The 23184-nt window shown below is 45.5% G+C and overlaps 1 protein-coding gene across 3 annotated transcripts in view; it reads right to left on the bottom strand.

The window, feature by feature from the left end:
• Positions 1-9104: 9104 nt before the first annotated feature.
• Positions 9105-23184, bottom strand: part of Tbc1d1 (TBC1 domain family member 1) — a 188516-nt gene continuing 174436 nt past the window's right edge. Inside the window, exons 19-21 of one of the 3 annotated variants that reach the window (XM_028765211.1) lie at positions 22319-22488; positions 14393-14566; positions 9105-10852 (exon numbers count right to left, since the gene is read on the bottom strand). In XM_028765211.1, coding sequence (XP_028621044.1) covers positions 10652-10852; positions 14393-14566; positions 22319-22488 — 545 coding nt within the window. In that variant the 3' untranslated portion in view covers positions 9105-10651. The remainder of the gene's footprint in view (positions 10853-14392; positions 14567-22318; positions 22489-23184) is intronic. The other 2 variants (XM_028765212.1, XM_028765210.1) reach the window with 2 other exon arrangements.

Raw genomic sequence — 23184 nt, 5'->3', positions numbered from 1 at the left:
GTGCCACCAGAGGACCATGCTAGAACTGTCTAGAAAAACTTGGGAAGGGCTAAAAGGTAATTTTGTTGGTGCCTATTTATCCTGAAGCCAGGGAAGGAAGCCATGGTTTCAAACTTCTTTCCTGACCCTGCCAGGATGGCCTAGAGTTGGCCTGTATTTCCCAGGCGTTCACTATTCTCTCAGTGGCCCACAGAACAGTCACCAGAGAAGAACTGGAATCTGGGTGTAACCATCCTGGCAGGAGGGAACATATTCAAAAGAGGGATATTTATGCCCCTCCTTTTGGCTATCAGATTATTGAAACAATGGTCCCGAAGGAAATGGAATTCCCCTGAATCTCATACAGGGAGAAGGAACAGGCTGTGGAGTCTGGCACCAGCCAGAGGGGAAACTTGTCTCCCAGGAAGAGACTTCACACAGTTCTAATGTGTCAGACTAACTTACATACTTCTTGTCCTCTGTTTAAACCTAAACTTCATGAAGTGATCTTGAAGATGGGCTCAGGGAGGGTCACTGAAGGTCACTCTTCCTAGTGAATTAGCCTTTTCCACGATTACTTGTCTCTTTCGTTGGTCTGTTGAGGTTGGTGGCTGAGCCTAGCTTGTTAGGGCTGCCAGGGCCCGGGCTCTGATCCTAACTAGGGAAGGGAGAGAAATGACCATCTCTGGTTGGATATACTTGCACAGGCCTGTAATCCTGGCATTCTAGAGGATGAGGCTGGAGGATTGCTAAGAGTTTGAGGCAAGCCCGAGCTGTATGACAAAACCAGTCTGAACTGAAATGACCTCTCTTGGCTGACCCTGAGAAAGTGCATCCCTGCCCTCAGGGAGCTGCCCATACTGGGAATAGAGCCACTGAGCACCGATAGGACTTCCTTGTTTTAATGTTTTATGGGGGAAATGGCCAATGGGTAACTTGTTCCTGAAGACAGCTTCCCAGGGAGATTATAACATCTCCCTCCCTTGAAAAATAATTTGCTTTCTCCCCTATCACTATAAAATCTTAAAATTAAAAATGTCAAGGAAATGTGGTTCTTCTGATACTCCCCTTGGTTACAGAAACCCTTGAAGTTTAACCAGTGATGCTGAAACTCTTGTTTTGTGGGCCAGTGCTGCAGCCTGTCTTTAATCATTCAGGACCCTCTGGGCTGCAGGGCAATGGCCTCCAGATGGCAGAACCCATACACAAGTAATGCACAGCCACCCAGTGGAGCCTAACCTCAGGCCAGCCACCGACCATGCTGTCATTTCTCTATGTGCTTTCTGTCAGGCCCCTTCGATGAGTTCGTTTGGCAAGGCCCTAAGGATTCAATGTGAGGGTTCAGATCAGTTGGTTCTTTCTATTGGAGGCCAGGCTGGGGTTGAAGCAAATCGTCTTCAGCTCCCACTCGGTGCCTGACCGCATTTTTGTCTGTGAGATGACTTTAGCGTTCACTTTGCAAGGGCGTTTCCATTTAGCTCCCTATGAAGTCACAGAAATTCTAGCTATTTCTGCAGTGCGTGATTGCCTGGTTATTTATAAGAACCATCCATCGGGACCAAGTGTCTCTTGTGTCTGGAGCCACTTGCGATATCATAGTTATAAAATGTTTATTTTCTTAGATCGGCTACAGCTGACAAGGCACTCTGTAAGCCATTAGTGTTCTTCTAACTCAGGATAGTTTAGATAAGAGAATGACTTGTGTGTGTGTGTGTGTGTAAGAGCATGACTTTTGTGTGTGTGTGTGTGTGTGGGCGGGGGTATAGCATTAAGAGAGTGTAACTGTCACACAGACCCTTTGGGACCTGGAGTCCCCTGGTGAGGAAGACTGCTGCCCCTCTAACTCCCACCCGGGGCTGGGAAACAGCCCAAGGAGGCAGAGATGAGGTCATTGCAGAGGCAGAGGGACAGTGCCTATTTACAAACACTCTGGGCGTAAGAAGCCTCAAAAGAATATTTCGGCTTACTGAGGATTTGTCCAGGCTGAGGATTTAAAATTTGTAAGGTCAAATCCAGTTGAAGGGTAATATGGCGGTGCCCACTTGTTGAGTGGCTACGGGACAGCTTTTCCTGTCCAGGGGCTCCTGAATCTTGGGTTGAGGAGGACAGGCCTTCATCTCAGTAATCTTACTTTCTCTGAGCAGGGACAAATAATACGTAAGCAAGCATGGAATCTGCTGTTGGAGAGCAGTGGGGGTAGGGGTGGGAGGACAGATGGAGGTCTCCCTGGTTGCGTGGTCAGGAGATAATGCTAGCCAGGGGTGAGACTGCAGTGATTATCTTTGAGTGGCAGGATGTGGGTGGACTGAGCTGGAAGGGCTTTCCTTTGGTCTTGTACATTTCTGTTACATTTGGGCCTTTTTCACACATGTTACATACCTTCTCCCTGAGAAGTAGCTTCAGAAAGACCACATATTGGGCCGGGTGGTGGTGGCGCATGCCTTTAATCCCAGCACTTGGGAGGCAGAGGCAGACAGATTTCTGAGTTCGAGAGTTCGAGGATAGCCTGGTCTACAGAGTGAGTTCCAGGACAGCCAGGGCTACACAGAGAAACCCTGTCTCGAAAAAAACAAAAAAAAAGACAAAAAAACAACAACAAAAAAAAAAGACCACATATTGGAAAGCTAGAAACTAGGTTTCCCTACTGTAGACCTTCTCAGCCACACACATCTCATGCCAACAACTTTCTAAACCCCAGAGGAGCCAAAGCGGGGAATGATGGGTTAGTACTTTCCCAGGCAGCCCTGATGTAGTCAATGCTCCTTCCCTGAACCTTCTTAGGCCAGAGAGTAGTCAAAAGAAGCTCAGGCTGGCCATGGCTGTGGCAAAGCCTGCTCCCAAGCTTTCACTTAGCTAAGAAATCTGCCCTCTCATATGACAGCTCTTTGAGACAAAGCAATTCACTCTTAGGCAATGTGTTGTACACTATCCTGGTGTCTTTGTTTATTCTGCTCTTGCCTGTATATCAACATCACTCAGTCATTAGACAATGGGGGAGCAAATGTGTTCTACACCCCAGCACCCCATTCTCACCAGGGTCTCAAGGTGCATGCATGCCCTGAGTGCTGTGGACCAGGGAGACGTGTGTTTGTGTAGCGTCTCTCTTAACTTGTGTCTGTTTCAACTTCTTTGCCTTCTTCGGTTCTCTTCACACGTTGAGGCAGAGTTTTCTTACATCTCCCAAAATGCCCTTTTGGGGGAACGTGGGGGAGAGATGGGCATGCAAGAAGGCTAATACTTAACTCCCCAGTGATCATTCATTTTTCTGTCTTTACTGTTTATCTCAAAGATTCTCAGGCACACAGAGCTCCAGCACTCTCCAACAAACAAGGAAGTGAAATGACACTACCCTTCAGCACCGCTGTCCCAGTAACTGCGCTCACATCTCTCCTTGTGATTATCCATCTGGGTGGCTCAGAACAATGGCTGGCACATGGCAACCTGTATGTTTTCCTTGTGACTGTATCTTGACACTCTATCTATGTTTGCTTCTTGCCAATGACCTTTCTCTGGAATTGCTCAGATTTACAATAAGTAGATCTGCAGTGTGGCACACAGAGATAAGCAAATGGCACAGCTTGCAAAATAGGAGTTTTCCAATGGTTAAACGACTTGTTTTTTTGCAGAGGATCTGGGCTCAGTTCTCGACACCCATATCAGGATGCTCACAACTGTCTGTAATTCCTGTTCCAGGGGCTCTGACACTCTTTCCTGGCCTCCTTAGGCACTGGCACACATGGAGTGTACATACAAACAAGCAGGCATTGACATATAAATAAAAATAATAATGAAAGAACAGCTTGTGTGTGCGCGCGTGCATATGTGTCTGTATGTGTGTGTGTCCTCAGAGTGAATTCTGGCGTGTTCATGCGACTGTGCACATATGGAGGTCAGAGGCCACTCTTGGGTGTTGGTTCTTGCCTTCTACCTTGTTTGAGACGAGGGCTCTTTGTTGTTTTTCCACTGTACACCAGGCTACCTGATTCTCCTGTCTCTACTTCCTGTCTCTACTTCCTGTCTCTGTTTAGGAGCACTGGGATTACAGATACACTACCCATTCAGCTTTACATGGGTTCTGGGGATTTGAAATTAGGTCCTTAAGCTTACACACTGCTTTTACCCATGGAAACCATCTCTCCAGCCCGAAAACAGCAATTCTTAGCAGCCGTTGCCATCACTAACCCACATGCTTCTCATTCTATTCTTGTCCAGGGGCCTTCTCCCCTCCACACAGTGGTTTCAAAATCTTTAGTACGCATCAGTATTCTCTCTGGAAGACTTGTTCATGATGCAACTCGGCCCTCTAGAGCCCTAAGTCAACAGTCTGGAGTAGAGCCAGTGGATGCATAGCTAGTTACTTTAAAGCAGACAGCAGTAGCTTTGGTGCAAGTCTACACTTAGCACCACTGCCTACCTTCTAATTAAAAACCTAATGTATCAAGTACATCTTGCTCAAACTAGGACACTTGTAGCACTTGGCAACACCAGTCTCAATGTCCTGTCATCCACTGCATGTCATCTGAGGCATCTTAGAGCCACAGTCCCAAGGGCTGCATCTAGGTCACTGACATAGATATGAATCCAACTGGTTAAGGACTTATAAAATAATCCTTAATAAATCGAAGTTCAGATCATGTGATTAAACCCTGGGCCCTTACCCTCATCTTAATCCATTATTAACTAAGGCACTGGTTTCTGATCTTAGCTTTAAAATCACTGTGCCCCATCACAGGGAGTCTGGTTTATCAGCTAGCATTCCTCATGGCACTGGGGTTTTCCAGTTTTCTCTGGGGCTGTAGCTCAGTTGCTAGTGCTTGTCTAGCATGCATGAGGCCCTGGGTACCATCCCCAGTACTGTATAAACTAGGCATCATAGCATACATGTTATCCTACTGCTGAGAAGTTGAAGGCAGGAGAATCAGAAGTTTGTGTCTGTACTGGGGAAGAGAAGAAGATGGCATGACCTTGGCTACATATTGAGTTCGAAGCCAGAGAGGATTACATGAGACCCTGTCTTTAAGAAAAGGAAGTTGCTGGGAGATTTAAATGCATAATTGAGGCTGAGAACAAACATCGAGGGTTCTTCTGGTTTAAGCAGTCACAGGACAATGTCTGCAGCGGAGCTTGAGGTTTTAATAAGCTTGATTTACTACTGTAAGAGCTGCCATCAAAAGCACTGTGACATCAAAGGACGGTTTCCTACAGCCCGTCTCATGCTTGGCTGAGCACACTCAGAAACATACAGACATGATGGCCCAGTATGAACTGATCTTAGGGACTCCTAACAGTGATTCTCAAAGATTCCCTATTTTAAATGTTTATACCCTACAGGGGAATTTCAAGCTCACAGATTAGATGCAGTTGGTTTATGGTATCAGAACACAATGCTAACTTTCACTGCTCGCTAATGTGCCTTCTGCCTCAGAAATCTGTGCTTTCCACAAAGACTTGCTCAATAAACATGCAAAATATTTATTTCCATTTTATGGACTCGGGTTCATTTCAGCTGACTCCAGGGCCTCTGCTTATAACTAAGGCTGTTCCTTTTGTTACTGGCACCGGGTTTCATTTTGCTCCTAGTATCTTGAGAGTGTACATACTGGGAAACCACAAACTAATCTTGGTCTGCCTAGGCTACATAGGGAGTACCAGGCCAGCCCAGGCTATATAGTGAGACCCTGTCCCTCAAAAAGAAAATCACAAACGAAATGGACTAAAGTTAAAGGTGGACTCTTCAGAATGAGTCATAAGTTAGAACCAAATACCTGCACACTGACTTACAGGAAGCCTGCTAGTTTAGCTCTGAATACTTATGTCAAGGCCCAATGGGATTGTATGCTTAGCTGTACAGTTGACATTGGATTAATCACAAACAGTGCAGGAGATGTACCTGAGAAGTTCCTGGGGTTCCCTTAGAGGGTCACAAGGATTAAAAGAAATATCTGTTAAGAACACCATGACCCATGCAGACAAGGGTGCCCCAAGGTCAATGAACCACAATTACACCAGTCACCTTTGTTTTGGTTTTATTCCCGCTGCTATGAGAAATACCCCGACAAAAAAGCAACTTAGGGAACAAGGAATTTATTTGAGTTCATAATTCCAGGTTGTTGTCCATCACTTAAAGAAAGTCACAATGGCAGGAGCTTGAGACAGCTGGTCACATCACATCTACAGACGGGAGAAAGGCAGTAATCTCATTCTTCACAAGGCTGAGGTAGGAGAATCGCCAGTTTGAAGCTAGGGTAGGGAACATAGCAAGACTATTGGAAACAATGCAATAAGGTTGATTATCCATAGCAATGTCTGGTTGCCCAGCATCTGAGAAAGGGCACCACAGTAATAACTATGTGGAGACTAGGGGTGCTCGGTGAGACAGGTGTGACACAGAGCACTCACGATGTGACACTCTTTTCTCTCCTCTCTCATCCCCTCCCCCCAACAGCGCTGCTCCCCTACACAACAAAGCCAACTTCAGATACAGAACCACGAGTTTCTTGTAACCTATAAGAAAAATACAACCCCGAAAGCATATCTGACACATGGCACAGAGGTGAACATGTGTGTCAGTGGTAAAAACAAAGCCCAAAGACTAGGACCTTCCACCAACACCCCGCATTGACAGTCCAGAGCAGAGGGCTAAGCAGGCTGAACCCAAATAGAATTTGGGTGGGCTTTGTAGAAAAGGATGGTTTGGGAGCTAGACCAATTAGGCTGACTGGGAAGTGACATCTGATTAAAATGACGAAGTGTTCATTGTTCTCCTTAAGAACACAGGTTAGGGCTGGGAATGCAGCCAGTGACAAAACACCTGCCTGGCATGCACAAAGCCCTGGGTTTGAACCCAGTACAAACCCCACTACTGCAAAACCCACATTTAATCCTCAGCTTTTAAACAAACTGTTTGCTTCACTCAAAATTCTTATTTTCTAATTTGTTTGGTCACATGAGTTATTCATAAATACACACATAGTAGTATTAGAGGCTTACAGCAGAAACAACCAGCTGATTACATGTCTCCTAGCTACTTAGAACACCATTTTAAAGTTTTGTTATCTGCTTTAAATTGTTTACATGACTTGTGACAGCCATGTAAGGAATAGCTTGCTTGTATTTCCCCAATTATACTAATAACTTCCAGACAGGGCAACAGGAAACATTCTATTCGGTAGAAACTTTCCTTTCTCTAAAGTCAAAGGCAAGTTTGTGTTGAAAATTTTCTTCTGAAAACATTTAGTTTTAAAGAGTTTTGTAAAAGAAGAAGAGGAGGAAGGGGGAGAGGAGAGGAGAAAGAGGAAGGAGGAGGAAGAGGAAGAGGACAGTGATACAGGTATCAAGCACATCACTTCAGTAAACACCTAATGGGGTAGAATCTCACTGCAGCACTCTTCTACCTTGGAGCACACACCGAGGAGCCCCGTCTCGAACACCTCCTTCCCCATCCTAACTCAGCTATGATAGATAACTGTAGGAAGTAGTTCAGGAGTTGACTCCATCTGTATTCCTTATGCTGAAGATCTCCCTTGTCTACAGGGAACAGAATTTTCTCTAGTAGTACACTGACACCATCAGAAATGAGTTCTAAAGCTCACCGCTGCCCAAATCTGGTGTGGTGGCACATGCCAATGATCTCACCACCGAGGAGTGAAGGCCACAAGTTCAGGGTCACACTCAAGCTACTTCAAGGCCAGCCTTGGCTATGTGAACTCCTGTCTCGGAAACTACAAATAAAATCTACTGTAACTTACAATTTAAGTTGGGAAGTGTTCACTGTAAGGCAGACAGGAGACTGGGGATACACCCTGACCCTCTACCCAATCATTTGAATCTTTTTCACCCCTTATTTTCTTTACAAAATGAGGTAGGAGTAGACCCTCTAATTTTTCCTAGTCCAAGAATATTCTGTTACACCAAATCCTTTCAGCAGCATTTAGCTTTAAGAGCACGGGGCTCATCACTTACTTCACCACACTGAAGGAGAGAGTAGGAAGTGCCAGGTGTCAACAGGAGTCTCCCAGCTTTTTATCTGCAGAAATCAGTCTATAACCTAAACTCGGTAGGAGTCACTAAATATATTTACTTAGACCAAGGGCCTGTGTAAAATGATTCATGTGATCATTGCACCCAAATTATATAGATTCCAAATTTACTTCTGTAGCTTTGCATTGTCAACTTGGTTAATCCAGAATTAATTTCTCACAGAACCCTGAGGGTTCTAGATCAAGATAGGCCCTAGGACCTGTTGCTATGAGAAATGGAAGATCAAAGTGAAGGCCTGTTGTCCCTGAAGGCCATCTTGTCCAGTATGGCAATGGAGGCAGTTGGTAATTTCAGTGTCCTTTCTTTGCTTTACTCCCAGCTCCTTTCTTTAGGAAGGAAGGAAGACCTGAGGCCTACCACCAGATCCCTGGCTACAGAGTCTCTGCTCGTTGCTATGGCAATGGCAGCTTCTCACACAGTTCCACACTGCCTTGTAGGTCCAGTGGTTTGTATCTCAGACAACTGGGGTCTTCTTGAGTCATGCACCTCCATCTGGTTCCTCACTCCTCCAGCTGAGGAGCAAATCTAGTCTTCCAATCACGAGAGCAGTCCTTCTTCCAATTCCCCAAATTCCAAATGGCACTGCTTTCCTATCTACATGTAAAATGGGGCAACCAAACCTAGGGACTGCATCTGACTGTCACCAGGTTCTACATATCAGCCCTTCTTAAGGAACTGACTCAAGACAAATAGTATCAAAGGTCAACCTCCAAGTGTACATGTAGTTGGAGAGTTGCTAGGTCACCATCTGTTACCATGTTCATCTATAGGTTTACTATAGGTATATGGTATTGTATGGTATACAACCTATACCTATGCATGCATGCTACTCTGGCCCAATAGAATTTTGTACTGATAGATGGTGTAGATACAATGGGGGAAGCCAGTTTCACTGATGCTAATATTCACAGCTCTGTGGAAAGGTGTCCCAGCATCATCAATATTTGGGCACTGATACTGGAAGCAGAACTGATCTCTCAAACATGCCCTTGCTCATGAGACAACATGAATACAGAAGCCTCCTTCACTCCTAGCTGCAAAGACAAAACTCAGAGTTTGAAAAACAGACAGCACGAAGACACAGATGTGAATTATCTGTTTTATTGCTCTTTTCTTATTGTAGAGTCAGTATTTTTGAACAGTAATAACATGTCCAAAATTCAACATTAAAACATTCAAATAATAAAATACAATGTGGAAAGAAGCTGTTCACGGTTAGCCCCCTCCAACCACCCCTGCTAGACCCAACTGGGACTGGTCATGCTGGCTTATGGAGAGAACTCTTCTTTGACCTGAGACCATGAGGGAGTCTTACATCCCCCCTGGCCATTTGGTGTCCCTTCGAAAGGGCTAGGAGATCCCAAATGACACCAGCGGTGGTGGTCTCTCCTTACACCCCAGGCTTACAAGCTCCTTTGCTACAAGAGAGCTCCAACAGACAGACCTCCATGAACAGGCGGCCAGGAGAGCACAGGGCAGGACCAATTCCAGTATTCAGGAGGCCCTGTGCTGGTGATTCGTCCCTAAGCCTTTGTTTGTATGTTTAAAAAAAAAAAGTTTGTTGTACACATTGGGTGATGCTCTACACAGGACCAGCTGGAAGCAGGGTGACTGTGAGCTGCACTCTGCTTGAAGGCACAGGGTCCCCGCCATCCCAAGGAAGGAGTGCTTGTGTTTGAATACTTTTCAAAACACACGTCCACCTCCAAAAAGCTGTCAGCTGCCATACATCTGATTGCAATTTCAGCCTGGTTTCTTTTACAGTGTTTCAGAATCTTAGGAGCCCCTTGAAATCTTGGTATGTTTTGTTCCTTCTATGAGGAATCAGATTTCCAAGGGGTCAAGGCTCAAGGGAAGACGTGGCTGTGGTACATCATTTATCAACAGACAAAAATAAATACGTGACCCTATAGTGTGGATATGAAACAATCACAAAGAAATAAATATGTCAGACCCCACAGCTGCAGGTTGCACACTAGCAATAACAGGGAATCTAAAAACTGTGATTTCCTTATGAAACATTTACTTAATATGACTTGAAAGGGTAAGCAAAAACATAGTAAAACACTGTGTTTGTGAAAGATAAACTTCCTCAGTACCACCAGGAATGACTGTGGGGTCAGGAACGACCGATACGCCCAATTTAAATAAGCCCCTTCTTACTTCCCCATGGTCACCTCAAGTTTCCATAATAAAAATGGACAAGGGCCCACTGCACCTCATGGTGACACCAAGGGCATGGTCACAGGAACCCTTCTTGCAGACTGACAAAGGGTCACACTTGTGCCTGAGGGAATTATTTCAAGGCCTTCTTGCTTCTGAAACACCGCTGTCATGAATACTCTTTTCACACAATGTGTCTCTGCAGGAGGAGGAACCATAAATGTAATTTATTCATGTCCATGCCATCTAAAGCTACAACAACCAGGACTGGAAAGGGGACGAATTAGAACCAAAAACAACAATAACTGAGACTTTTGTCCTCCAATTCCAAGTCTGAGCTCAAAAGAATCTACAGGCTGGTCAGCCAGTTTCCTCCCTGAGAAGTTCTCTCTTCTCTGCCTCTGCCTTCCGTCTCTCTTGATTAAAGGCCTGGACAGTGTTAGTGGTGTGCAGTCTCTCCTGGCAGCTGTCAGTCACCTGTAGGTTCCAGCAGGGTGCAGTCTGGCTCTGGAGTGCTGGGCTGGGCACCTTGCCTCCGCAGCTCCTCCACCATCTGCAGCAGGGCGGAGCGCTCCACCTCCAGTGTCAGCGCAGCCTGCTTCAGCTTACTCTCGCTGGTCAGAAGCTTCTCCACTGTGGCTTCAAGGCTTTGGATCCTAGCATTTGCCACCTGGAGAATGGAAGAAGAGATGAGAATGTGCCTGCCTCTGATTACACAAGAGGCGGTTGCTGTGAATGCCGCCACTTGGCCTTCGGGGACTTCGGAGCACAAACAAGCCTACTGATGATCAGTTCTGGTCACAGAAGAAAGACCCCAGCTTCTGGTGGACCCTAACAAACTCCGGCATCTTCTGCCCTGGTGTAGTCCCTCTGGGGACCAGGGATTGAGAAAGCAGCATCAGAACATAGAGGGAACTCCACCCCAGGAGAAGGGTACACACAGGATGCTGCGACGGGTCAGACCGGAAGCACACAGCACAGCCTATTCCAGCTAACCCTGTATCTACAAACTAATTTCAGGCTTACAAATGGTCAAGTGGCTTCTACGTGATGCCACTTGTATTAGGGATAGCTCTCTAACCTGAAATCTGGTTTTGTTATCTTTCGTGGAGTAGTAAGACATCACTAATGGAAACCAGGCATTTCCCTTGATACACAGAATGCTGGAAACAGTAGCATTTTGCTGAGAGGTTTCTTTGTACCGTTGCCCACTCACCACCAACAACCTTGTAAAGAACAAGCTCCCAGTCTTGCTCTAGGAGAAGGTACACAGCAGACCATAGAAGTGGAAGTTTAGGTGCTTTGTCAGCTCCAGCTACTATCTCCTGTCTTCTAGGGCAGGCATCTCAGGGATGCCAGGCTCTGGTGGCCTGAGGGGCCCTGAGAGTCCTGAAGCAGCTCCAGCCCTGTAGTTTCTATTCCAGGCCTTTCTGGCCTACTCCAGCTCCCAGCTGCACTCCAGCACTCTGCACTAAGGGCTGGCCTACCCTATTAATCCAGTCTACCCTCCCTTTGCATGTCCATTTGTTGTAGCTAGGGGAAATAGATGTAGTATTTTCCCACCTCATTTTGAAAAGCAGGAAAATGGTTTTTTGAACAAGACAACCTTCGTGCTAGACAGAGAACCTGTGACTCTGAGTCTCGCGCCAGCTGTTCCACGAGAATACTGAATCAAAGGAGAGGAAGAAGTACAGGCCGGCAGCTTCAGAGGAGTGAGCATGCCTGGTGCCTGTCCTTACGTGGGACCCTCTCATCCTTAAAATTCTACCCGATGTCCAGGTCTGGCCCATCTCTGTGTTCTGTGAACCATGCAGCTCTGGGGGTGGGGGTGGGGTACTAACTAGCTTGCACGGGTTTAGAGTGAATTTATCTGCACAATGGTTTACCAATGGCGCACAGGGCAGGTCTCCTTAGTACAGTAAAGAGAGCATGTCTGATCGCTGGATCTGGTCCCCACAGGCCCTACAAGAGCTACTTGTAGCTAGCTGATGAGTAGGAAGCATCTCCTGCCTTTCTATCTGCCACCACCTAGCATACAAAGCCATCTTACGTACTGCTCGTGACCACCAGGTTCAAGGGGGTCATCTCTTGCTGTAGACAACTCTTTGTGAGACAACCTAGTTTTATATTTACTCCATGTGTGATTTTAAATGAATGAACAACACTGTGCTAATTGAACACTGGACATTAAAGTATAATAGGCAAAGAAAATTTTAGAAATATCTCAAGTATTTTATAAATAAATAAACATATAATAGCATTTCAAATAAAAAAAAATTAGTTCCAAAAAAAAAAAAATTAGTTCTAGTCTGCTAATGTAGATGGCATGCATACATTAACCTAAATTTGGTGTTTATAGTTTAAGACTCTATTAAATGTCACAAATGATTTCTGGCAATAATCTATGATCACTATTCTTTTATGTATATTTACATGTACTTTAAATAATGTCTGCTACTTACAAAAGTTAAAAAGGCCTTTGGACTTAAACTTTCTGGCAGAATGCAAGTACTCACTGAAGTCATAGAAGACTAAACCTTAAGTGTGTATTTACTCAGGGTCCTGGGTGAGGAGAAAGAACTAGAGGAATGCTGGGGAGCCAGCATAGGGTGTAGACACTTACCTCAGCGACAGCTACGACTGATATTTTGAGTGTTTAGTTTTTCACATTTTTTTTTTCACAGAACACACATATATTATACTTTTAAAGAAAAGCAGACCACACAGTTCAGATGAATGTTCTGTTTTTTTTTTTTTGAGACAGGGTTTCTCTGTGTAGCCCTGGCTGTCCTGGAACTCACTCTGTAGACCAGGCTGGCCTCGAACTCAGAGATCCGCCTGTCTCTGCCTCCCAAGTGCTGGGATTAAAGGCGTACGCCACCACCGCCCAGCGACTGTTCTGTATTTTGAATGACAGCATAGCCTGACACTATCTGTGAACAGTGTGCTGTTTCCAGATGACTTTCTCTCTCCTGCTTCTGTACAGACCCTTATAGGCTTGCACACATTCTTATGTATGCTGGGCCAGCGTTACCCACTTGGACACAGGATTAGCCTAAGGAATACTTCTGTTCATAGAAAGCTGAATGCTTCAAAATGCAAACGTGAACTCAGTGGGAAGTGCTCACGTCAAGGTCTATGTCAGGGGTCTGCTACTGGCTTGAAGTCACTGTAAGTGACCTGCATAGTATGCCCTTGTGGGACAGAGCAGGCTCTTTGTCCTCTATGACTTCCCTTCAGGTGACAGCTGAGACTTTTAGGGAAGAGTGTAGCGGCATATTTTTAGTAAGGACAGATGAAGCAGATTAATCTGTGACTTCAGATGTGCCTGGCAGTTAGGATGATCAAGAGAAGCAATTTCAGTTTTGCACACTGCAGTAAGGATCCACCAGAGTCTCCTGCAGTTGAGTCCTACTGGGAGGAAGGCATCTGAGGGGGCAGAGTACTCATATGCCCACCTTTCTCACAACATGGACAAACTCAGGACGTGGAGGCTTTCTATGGAGAAGGATCAGAACCGGATAAGGATGGAGAAAACATTTCTGAACACTGACAGTCTCTCATTTACACTATTAAACAAGGAGAACTCATGTTACTCAGTGCCACTGGACTGACAGGAGCCGCACCCTGCAGTGGCTTTTGCACACCTATCAGGCTCATTCCCTCTCCCTTCTGCATGGACTACTTATAGTGATGGACCTTTGTGTCCTCACTTAAAATGGGTGGGTGTAGAGGGAGAACTGTGCCCCTCAATAAGCAAACCTTCCCATTTGTATCAGACTTACAAATAAGCACCATCTGTTCTGATTTATTTCATTGGACAGATTTCTAAGTCACTTCCCTCCTTCAGCATCTCTTCAAGGACCTAGCCTGTTTCACCCCAGGCACTGAAAGCTTAAAACTCTCCCATCACTATTCAAAGCACAATTGTTGGCATTCAGCATCTGGGACCGAGCTGGTCTCCTGCAAAGTTAAGTGTAGAAAAAGCCTCTCAGAAAGCTCCTGGACTTTCTGACCGTGGCAAGGACATTCTGTCTGTTCCACAATAAAAGGGCTGATTCTCCTGGGACACCTCTGATCACAACTACAAAGAGCGCAGGGTGGGAAAGGTCCTCCGGTCATGGGAAAGCCCAGGCTGCTGTTGCCTTTGGTGAGTTAATGAGCTACTATACACAGAGGCTCAGGAAGCGGCTTTGCAAATACGCTCTACCTGCAATTGTTCCAGGAGGTCAAGGTTCTGTTTGCGCAAGCTGCTGTTGGTTTTCTCCAATTTATCCATTCTTTGGTTGTCACTGAGAGGAGAGGAATCAATAAGTTCTTCTTGGAGCACATGGTACTCAACCTCATAGGCTTGAAGCTGTTTGGCGATGTCCATCTCAAACACCTGTTGGATAGAGAACTCATCAGGCTCAGAAACTAAGCCACGCCTCCCCCAGGCACAGGTTCCTGTGCTCACGCTCACACCAATGTGTGTGCACCATTCCTGCGTGCTTAGCATCGTGTGTGCTAACACACAGGAGAGATGAGAAGGTCAATGCTTCGACATGGAGAGGATATAACAAACACCTAGAGATAATCCCTAAGGAAAAGAGTACGTATAGTTCTAACACTCTGTCTAAAAGGCCCAAAAGAGCTTTTAAAAAAGACCTTCACAGGGCTAGAGAGACAGTTCAGCAGTTAAAAGCTCTTGTAGAGGATTCAGGTCTAAGTTTCAGCACCCATTTGGTGGCTCGTAGCTGTAACTCCAGTTCCCAGGGGAGCTGATGCCCTCTTCTGGCCTTCATAGGCACTAAGCACTCAGGCGGCACAGACTTTTAAAAATGTAGTTCTTAGATGCTTTCTCGCAAGTTCTAGGAAATACGCTGACTATAGGTGCAAAGTGTCAAAAGACTCATGTTCTATTTGCAGAGTCACCACGTTTAGTTACGATTCAGTTGGGTTTTTCAGAGTTGCATGAATGACAAAGTAACAGGACTGTTTACAGAAAAAGTCCTCTTGACACAGATCTGCAGAAATGAGCCAACTCTAACTGTCACCCACACATGGATGAGTGAACACAAAACAATGCCCAAGTCGTCTCTCTTCCTGTAACAGGAACAGTGATGACAGAGTCACACGTGTGAAACAAGCCCAAAGTGCAGAAGCCACCCACGAGGGCAATGTCTGTACTTTCTCCTGAGGAGGAAGCAGCAGGGCTGTAGTGTGTCGGCCTGAGACAGGCTGCTGCTGCTCAGTGCAACCCCTTCTCTGTAGTAAGAGAAGCCTGCAGGCTGACGCCCTCAGCAGAGGCCCATAGCAGCTACTCTTCCCATTGCTGGACAAAATGTTCAATGAAAGTAACAAACAACAAAAGGTTTATTTTGGCTCAGTTCAAGTGGTGGGGAGCCTGAAGTGGCTGGAGCCTGAGGTGGCTGGGCACAGTGCATCCACAGCCAGGTAGCCGAGGAGTGCAGACAGTCAGCTACTGTCTCCTTTCTGTTCAGCTTGGACCCCAGCTCCTGGGATAGTGCTGTTCACATTTAGGGCAAATTTTCTCATTTTAATTAGCCAAATATGGAAACAGCCTTAGACAAATCCTAAGGTTTGCCCTCTGGGTGATTCTGTCTTGTCAAGTTGACAGTCAACAATAACCATCACAACTCTCAAGGTGGTCTGGCTGCTACAGCTGTCTAGAACATTCTTCTGAGGATGAAGTCACGGCTTCTGAAGGGCAGAAGCTACTCTCTACCTGCATTTCCTAATTAATGCAGCAAATACCCTTCCCAGTGGTGGGGCTTTCCCCGAGGGTCCCCTACAAGCACCAAAACTGTCCTCCACGTTCTTGCCATTCCCAGTTGCCTTACTTTTCAAGCTGAGAGATGACAATGATGATGATGATGATGATAGTAATAATTTGGCTTCCTAGTTTTCAGGTTAACTCCATGATTAATACTAAGTAGATTCAAAAGTTAGTCTATGTGAATACTAAGTCACGCGCTACCTTCATCGACCTGATTTTCTTTTGTTCCTGGGAGTGACGGACGGCTCAGTGTGGACTACTGCACTTCACATTCCTGGTGACTGGCTCACTGTGAGTCAGCTTTAACACTGGGGATCTCTTTGAGTGACTCCAAGCAACTCACTCAATCTCCCCTGGTTGCAGTTCCTGGCCTCCTACATGGGAGTAACATCTACTTCCCAGCACTGAGCTGGGGATGAAGGGATACAGCTCACAAAAAGTCCCAGCGCATGCCTGGAAAGCTCTTTAACCTCACATCTCAACAGAATTTCAATGGAAGTGCACCGTGGGGTTTCTGAAAGTCTGAGCAGGACAAGACCACTGCCATGAAACCACTCCTGTGTAATTCTGAGGATGGAAAAACCACACTGCGTTTAAAGATCATTTCCTATCCTGGGAAACTTGGCAACAAAGCGTCTGGCCTTTTCTACAGACTCATGATGACATGTTAAGGTTAAGCTAGACCACAGACTGTGTGCACATGAATTCTTAATAAATACCCTGGGTTCTCATTGTCTTGGTGTAATTGCAGCATTGTCTGGCTGTTCAGAACACAGTCCGTGACTGCAGTTGTGCCCCAGAAATGGTCCAAACCCACAGCAGTCTGTCTGGTGGGGCAAGAGCCCTATTCCTTGAGTAGCATGTACAACTCTCGGGCTTGGCTTGGCCAAGGGACTGAAGAATAAAGGGATGGCAGTAAGGGCCTTGTTCTTCTGGACTTACAGGGCACGAGTGACCGACTGATGCAGGAAGGTCCACAGTGGCACCTCAGAGAAGCACAATCAATGAATTGAAGACAGGAGTCTTAGATACCAGGTGCTGATGGGAAAAGTCAACGTGCTTTGGGAGGGGTTCACATCTTCAACTAGCACAGCTCTTCCACCTCTGAGCCTTCTAAAACCCATGCCCTGAGCATGGTCACTCCACAGTCCACAAGGAGCAGCCCTAGTCTTCTTTCGTCTGGTTCCATCTTGAATTCCACTTGAATTCAACACCGGGGGCCTCGAGCCTTCCCCTCTGCTGCCTCGCCATCTCTCCATAGTGCCAGAGTTTTGGTGCTGAAAAGAACATTTTCTTCTGCTTGTCAAAGCAGGAATTATTCATTTCCTTATGCTCAGTTTTTGTCAAAAAGACATCCTGTCAATTTTATTACTGAAGCAATAAAGCTACAGGCAGGAAGCATGGAAAGCAAAATCTCCAGTACTGCTTCGTCATCTTTATATTTCCTTTCATCTTCAGTGTTCTAAGCGTAGTTTTCTAGTAAACACAACTAACATCAAATCTCCTAGCCTACTCACTTTTTTCTCTTAATTTTATGTTCTAAGGGCTTTCTTGTGTGTCACTATGTCCCTGAACCATCAGTATTAATGGCTTCATGACTCACCACCAGCTCAGCATACCGTAAACATATCAGACCATTCAGCAAATGTTGGCCATCTTGATGTTTCCAAGGTTTTGTTATTACAAGCATAACTCTGAGAGAATTTCCTTATACATAGGCTTTCCCTGTGTTTGGGGCCAGCTCCTAAGGATGCATTCCCAATAGCTGGGATTATGGCACCAGAGGATCTGAATGGTTTACTAGCTTGTGCTTATTGCCAAACCACTTCCCAGGAGGGACAATCTAGACAGATGCCACCAGCATGCACTAATGTGCTAGATGCTGCATGCCCTTGGCACTGCATACTGGCATTAAAAAGATGGCTTGTTAATCTAGCACGTTATATGCTATACAGAAATTTAAATTATAAATGAAGCTAAATACGTCCCCAGATCTGTGTCTGCTAGATGGCTCTACTTGTATGTTTATGTTTTTGGCTCACTTGCTATTGAAGACTCAGGGTTTCACTTTGCAGTCTCTGGACATGGTATAATGAAGGCACTTACTAGTGGCTTGTAAAATTAGCCACATACTTTTAACTTTCTTAACTCTTAGACCTTTCCCCCAATCTGTTAGTCTCAGTGGCTATTAAGGCAGTGGGAGCAGTCTGTCTGGGTATCCACAACAAGGGGCACCCCACCAATAGTAACTGTAAAAACAATAATAAAGCTAACTGAAAGTCAATCTGATTTTAATTATCATTACATGTGGCAGTGGTAAAACGATTCTCCCCCAAGGCACTTCACCCTCTTGGTGTGTGTGGCACTATTGACTGTCCTTTTACAAACTACTCTTTTCAACCAGTGTAGTGCCTCCTGAAAGGGCACAAGAGACCACTGTGCTGCTGTAGCCTCCTGTGAACACAGCTTTGTGAAGACTGGTTTCTATCCCACAAGGTCAAGCACAGCAGAGACTTCTTTTAATAATGCTGTTCACGGCATAGCTTCCGCATGGTCCTGTAGATTCTTGAGTCAGCAGGTCTGGGTGGAGCCCCCAATTCCACCTTCCTAACAAGTTCTTATGTGACTTGACAGTACCAGTCTGAAACTGCAGTACAAAGACTAAACCACGATGCGAGAGGCTGGAGGTCTGCCTCTCAGAGCAGCTCTGTGACTCTTCCTGCTGTTTATTGAACCAGGGCCCTCGCTGTAAGAGGACTAGAACTCTGTTAGTGCTCAGAATTCCCAGAGGGCCCTCTTAAGGTGCTCATGGTTTACTATAACAACTGTGGTGAGCACAAGGCTACACAGACGAAGGCTAGTGGCTCGAGACCCTATGTCTTCTGTCTAGACACTCACCCTTGGAAATACCTCTGCTGCTGCTCCCAGCATGACCCATCTAAGCCAGGGCTCTGGAACTCTGTACCAGACACTCTCAACCAGGAGCCTGGCTGGGTTCCAGCTGCTTACATAGTCTATAGAGAGCATCGAATGAAATGGGGTTACACTGTCAGAGAGGACTGCCCTCCACCATAGGCTGTCTATGCACAGGGCTGCAAGCTCTGCCGCCCTGAGAACTTCCCGGGTTTGAGCTGGGGTTTTTCAAGCTTCTGAGGAGTCATGCTGTACATCCCGGGCTTGCTCTCTAGTGTCGGTTCAAGCCTGAGACAGAAAGCCGAGTTCTCAGAGGTCAGGTTCCATACTGAGACATGAGTAAGAAGGGGAGCAGAGCCGCCTGCACCCTTACCTGTTTCCTATCCAGACTTTCTGGAATGAAACTCTGGGCTCCAAATGTCGCTTTCACGCAGCGCAGACCCTCACTACCTCACCACAATGCTGAACACAGCTGGCACTGAAACCACTCCGTGTATTCCTTCTCCTCCGCTCTGGCACATGGCTCAGCAAATTACAGCCTGTTTTCTTGTCTTGTTTTTTTTTTTTTTTTTTTTTTTTTTAAATAATGTTTTACTGTATCATGGCTGTTTCATCCCTTTACTGGCTGCAAAGGCAGGGCCAGGTAGCTGCAGCAGAACCTTTCTGAGCCTCCTAAAAGCTGAAAACCTAAAGCACCACTTCCCGAGCCTCCACACAAAACGCTGGCCATCCAGCATTATCTCATTCTTCTGTGCACATATGGATGCAACTATGTCAGCTCCAACACTCAAGATCCAGGCCCTCATGTTTCCCCCCCATATTATAGGCCTTGCCAGTGCAATATGGGCGCTGGGCCTGGCTAACTTCATTGAAAATGGAGACAGGAAAGCCACGACATAAATCTGCTAAGGAGTCAGAGAGTACTGCATGCCAAGTTCATAGAGGTTGTCCAAACCAACCCAGATACAGACCCAGAACTCTGTCTTCCCATGCTGGGGCATCCTAAGCAGCTTCCAATATTGAATATTCCAATATTCCAAAGGGTACCTGATGCATGCTAGAGTGCTCATTAAGTACAATTCTTCAAAGAAAAAGTGGAGGAAAAGATACACCTGTCCCCAGCCCCTTCTCTGAGGTTGGTTACTCAGGAGGTAGACCAGTGACGTGCTCTGGAGCTGGAACAAGGCTAGACATCAGCACTCATGGGACACAGACTCAATGTCAGGAGCCAAGACTCTGGGTTTACTCTAGAAACTGTGAGATGTTAAGTATAGTCAACAAATACGGTAAGAAGAGAGTAAAGGCGTGCAAACATCAGAAACGAAGAGAATCAGGAGTTTATCCTACAGTAAGATGCAGGTAAGATCCTGAGGTAGGTAGTGTGGAGAGATGCTGAAGCACTCTGACATGCAATGCATTTGAGACCTCACCTCTCTCCTCTGCTGCACAGTGAGTGTGGGCCAGCTAATTAACCACTGTCCTCAGGAATGTGCTCGTGACTGCATGAAGTCATGTGTATATAGATTCTTTAGGACCTAGCCAAAAGTAAGGACTCAAGCTGAATCAGTCCATACTGAGCAATGGGACCAGGCAGGTAAGACCTGGAGTCAATCAGTTTGCCAGAGGTAAGTGCACAGTAGACAAGAACTCCTCACCACTGGCATGTGCACTGTGCTGAGATACATGGTCACCCTCACAAGTGACAGGATTCCCTCCCCCTTTGCCCAGGCCAGATTTGAATCCTCCCTACCCCGGCCCCCAGAATTTAATCTCTACAGTAGAAGAGCCAAGAGTTGTAGAGGATGCATTTGGCTGCAATGCACTGGACTAACTGCATTGCCCTGAGCTATCTGGTGAATGATCAGAACACCTTAAATAAGGACTTGCTTAAAGAAAAAAAAGTATTTAGTTAAAAAAAGCTGTATTTCACCATCTGTCTTTAAATGATTTCTCTAGATTTTTATCTGTAGAACATGCTCTACTCAGGAGAGCCAACTACCGATGACTCGGCTGTGGGATTCAATGAGGACATCTTCCAGTACATTCTCTGTGTGACAGTTACTTTTGCTTGTCACTGTGCCTAGATTGAGAGATGCTAGGTGACTGGTAAAGCAAGGCTCTTGTGTGTCAGTGTATCCGTGAAGGCATTTTCTGGAGATGACTGATGTATGGCAGAACAGCTCAGGAAGAAAGCCTTGTCCTGAACGTGAGCCGTGCCATCCAACAGGCTGGGGGCCCAGTCACAAAAAAGCGTTTAAGCCTAGGACTCAGGAGTCAGAGGCAAGCTGATCTCTGTGATGACACCAGCCTGGTCTACAGAGTGAATTCCAAGGTAGACAGAAAAAAGAAAGAAGAAAAAGAAGAGGAGGAGGAAGAGGAGGAAGAAAAGAAAGAGGAGGAGGAGGAAGAAGAGGAGAAAGAGGAGGAGGAAAGAGGAGGAAGCTGCTGTCAGTAAGTAAGCCAAGTTCCATTCCTCCTGGGCAAGTAGAGCTGTTGTGGCTGCCACCAACTACAGACACAAGACTCTAGCTCCTTCAGCCTTCAACCCACAAATCTCCAGGAGGCTCCAGACCCAGCTGTGGATTATGGCTGCATCACTGTTTCCCTGAGACTTCTGGTTTCATGAACTGAACAGCTAATAGAGTCTCTGGCTCAATGGTATACAGATGGCAAACTACCTAGTCTCCAATCATGCAAGTCCATTTAATATTCCCTGACTTATAATTATTGATCTATTGGTTCTGTTTCTCTCAGCTATACGGCCTCTGGACACTTTTCGTGGCCACCCTCCCCTCTAAATATCTTGATCTTTTATCATTAGCAATTTTTACTGTAAAAGTCTCCATTCTACAAAACCAAAATTGGCTTCCACACCTAACTCAAACCACTCATGATCATCCACTGTAGTTGTAACTCCCAGCTAAATTACCTAAAACATTCGCCATTTCAGAGTAATGGTGATATTGTATTTGGAAACTAGAGATGCCAAAACCTGCCAACCACAGTAATAATAGAACAGCAAAAGAAAAGACACATAGCATATTGATGAAATTAGTCTCCTGATTACACAGAAAAGTCATTTTCTGAACATTGAAATTAGTACCACTGAGAGGAAAAACCAAAGCATTCATTTTAACACAATCCTGTACCCTACAAATATATGAATTTCAGAAAAACCATGGTAAGAATGGAAGCCTCTTACTGTAATAAATTACTGATAACTTGTGCATGCGATCATACCTGGCTTCCTAGTGCCTTTTGCCATTCATACACACAACATACAGGCCCAGTCATATATTTTATCTTTTGATACATATCATATGTGTCTTCCATATACCAGGCATCGAACAAGATGCCACCTGGAGGACAAAGTGGTGAGAAGCAGTTCCTTTTCAGATGACACACCAGACCTCAGCAAGCATCTGGAAAACCCAGTGTCCATACCTGACTGATGGTCTTCTCCATCTGCACCAAGCCCAGGTTGGGGAGTGTGTTCTTTATGAAGTCCACTATGGTTTCCAGGTTCTCATGCTGCAGAATCAAGGGCTTATGGCTCCCCAAAAGACTTAAAGCTACTTTAAATATGACCTCTGATCCCTGAAGGAAGATCATATCTAGGAAGACACAGAAATGCAGAGTTAAACCCTGCCAGTTCCTAGCTAAATACCAGTGTGTTCTCTCTTCCTTGCATCATGGAGCAGAAGGGTGGGAAATAAAAGCCCAAGCTACAAATTTTGTTTCCTTTAAGAGCTTGTTACTTCAGACAGTTGTCAAGGCAATACTGCAAATGAGAATAGTTAAAAAACAACAAATGGCTTAGGTATTATCACAGGTTCTGATAAAAGGTTTTTTTTACTCTGAAAAAATCAATTAAACTCAAAAGAGCTTCAAAGGTTAAACAAAGTTTTAATAGCTTATGGTTTTTTCCATAAATGATCTAGATTTAAAAATGTTTTACAAAACAGCCTTATTTGTGTGTGCATATCTATACACCTGTGAGCATGAGTGGAGGCCAGAAATGGTGGCCTTCTTTTACTCTCCACATATTCCTTTGAGGAAGGGTTTCTCCCCAAACCCAAGGCTCATGTTTTCCTGACTGGGCTGGAGCCAGCGTTCGGCAGAGATTCTCCTGTCTCAGTCCCACTCAGGCCTGGGCTACAGGCAAGCATGGGAGGCCCAGATGCACACTCCAGCCATCATGATTGCATAACAACAACTTTTAACCTCTAAGCCACCTCTCTCCAGTCACTAACACATGTTTTCAATTAGTAAAGCCTAAAGACTCTTACAGATGGGGAATTATATTTTGA

Source organism: Grammomys surdaster, unplaced genomic scaffold (assembly GCF_004785775.1).
Source record: "Grammomys surdaster isolate TR1022 unplaced genomic scaffold, NIH_TR_1.0 150, whole genome shotgun sequence".
NCBI classification, from domain to species: domain Eukaryota; kingdom Metazoa; phylum Chordata; class Mammalia; order Rodentia; family Muridae; genus Grammomys; species Grammomys surdaster.
Note: the sequence above shows the minus strand (reverse complement) of the source record. Positions and strands in the feature narration are given on the sequence as shown.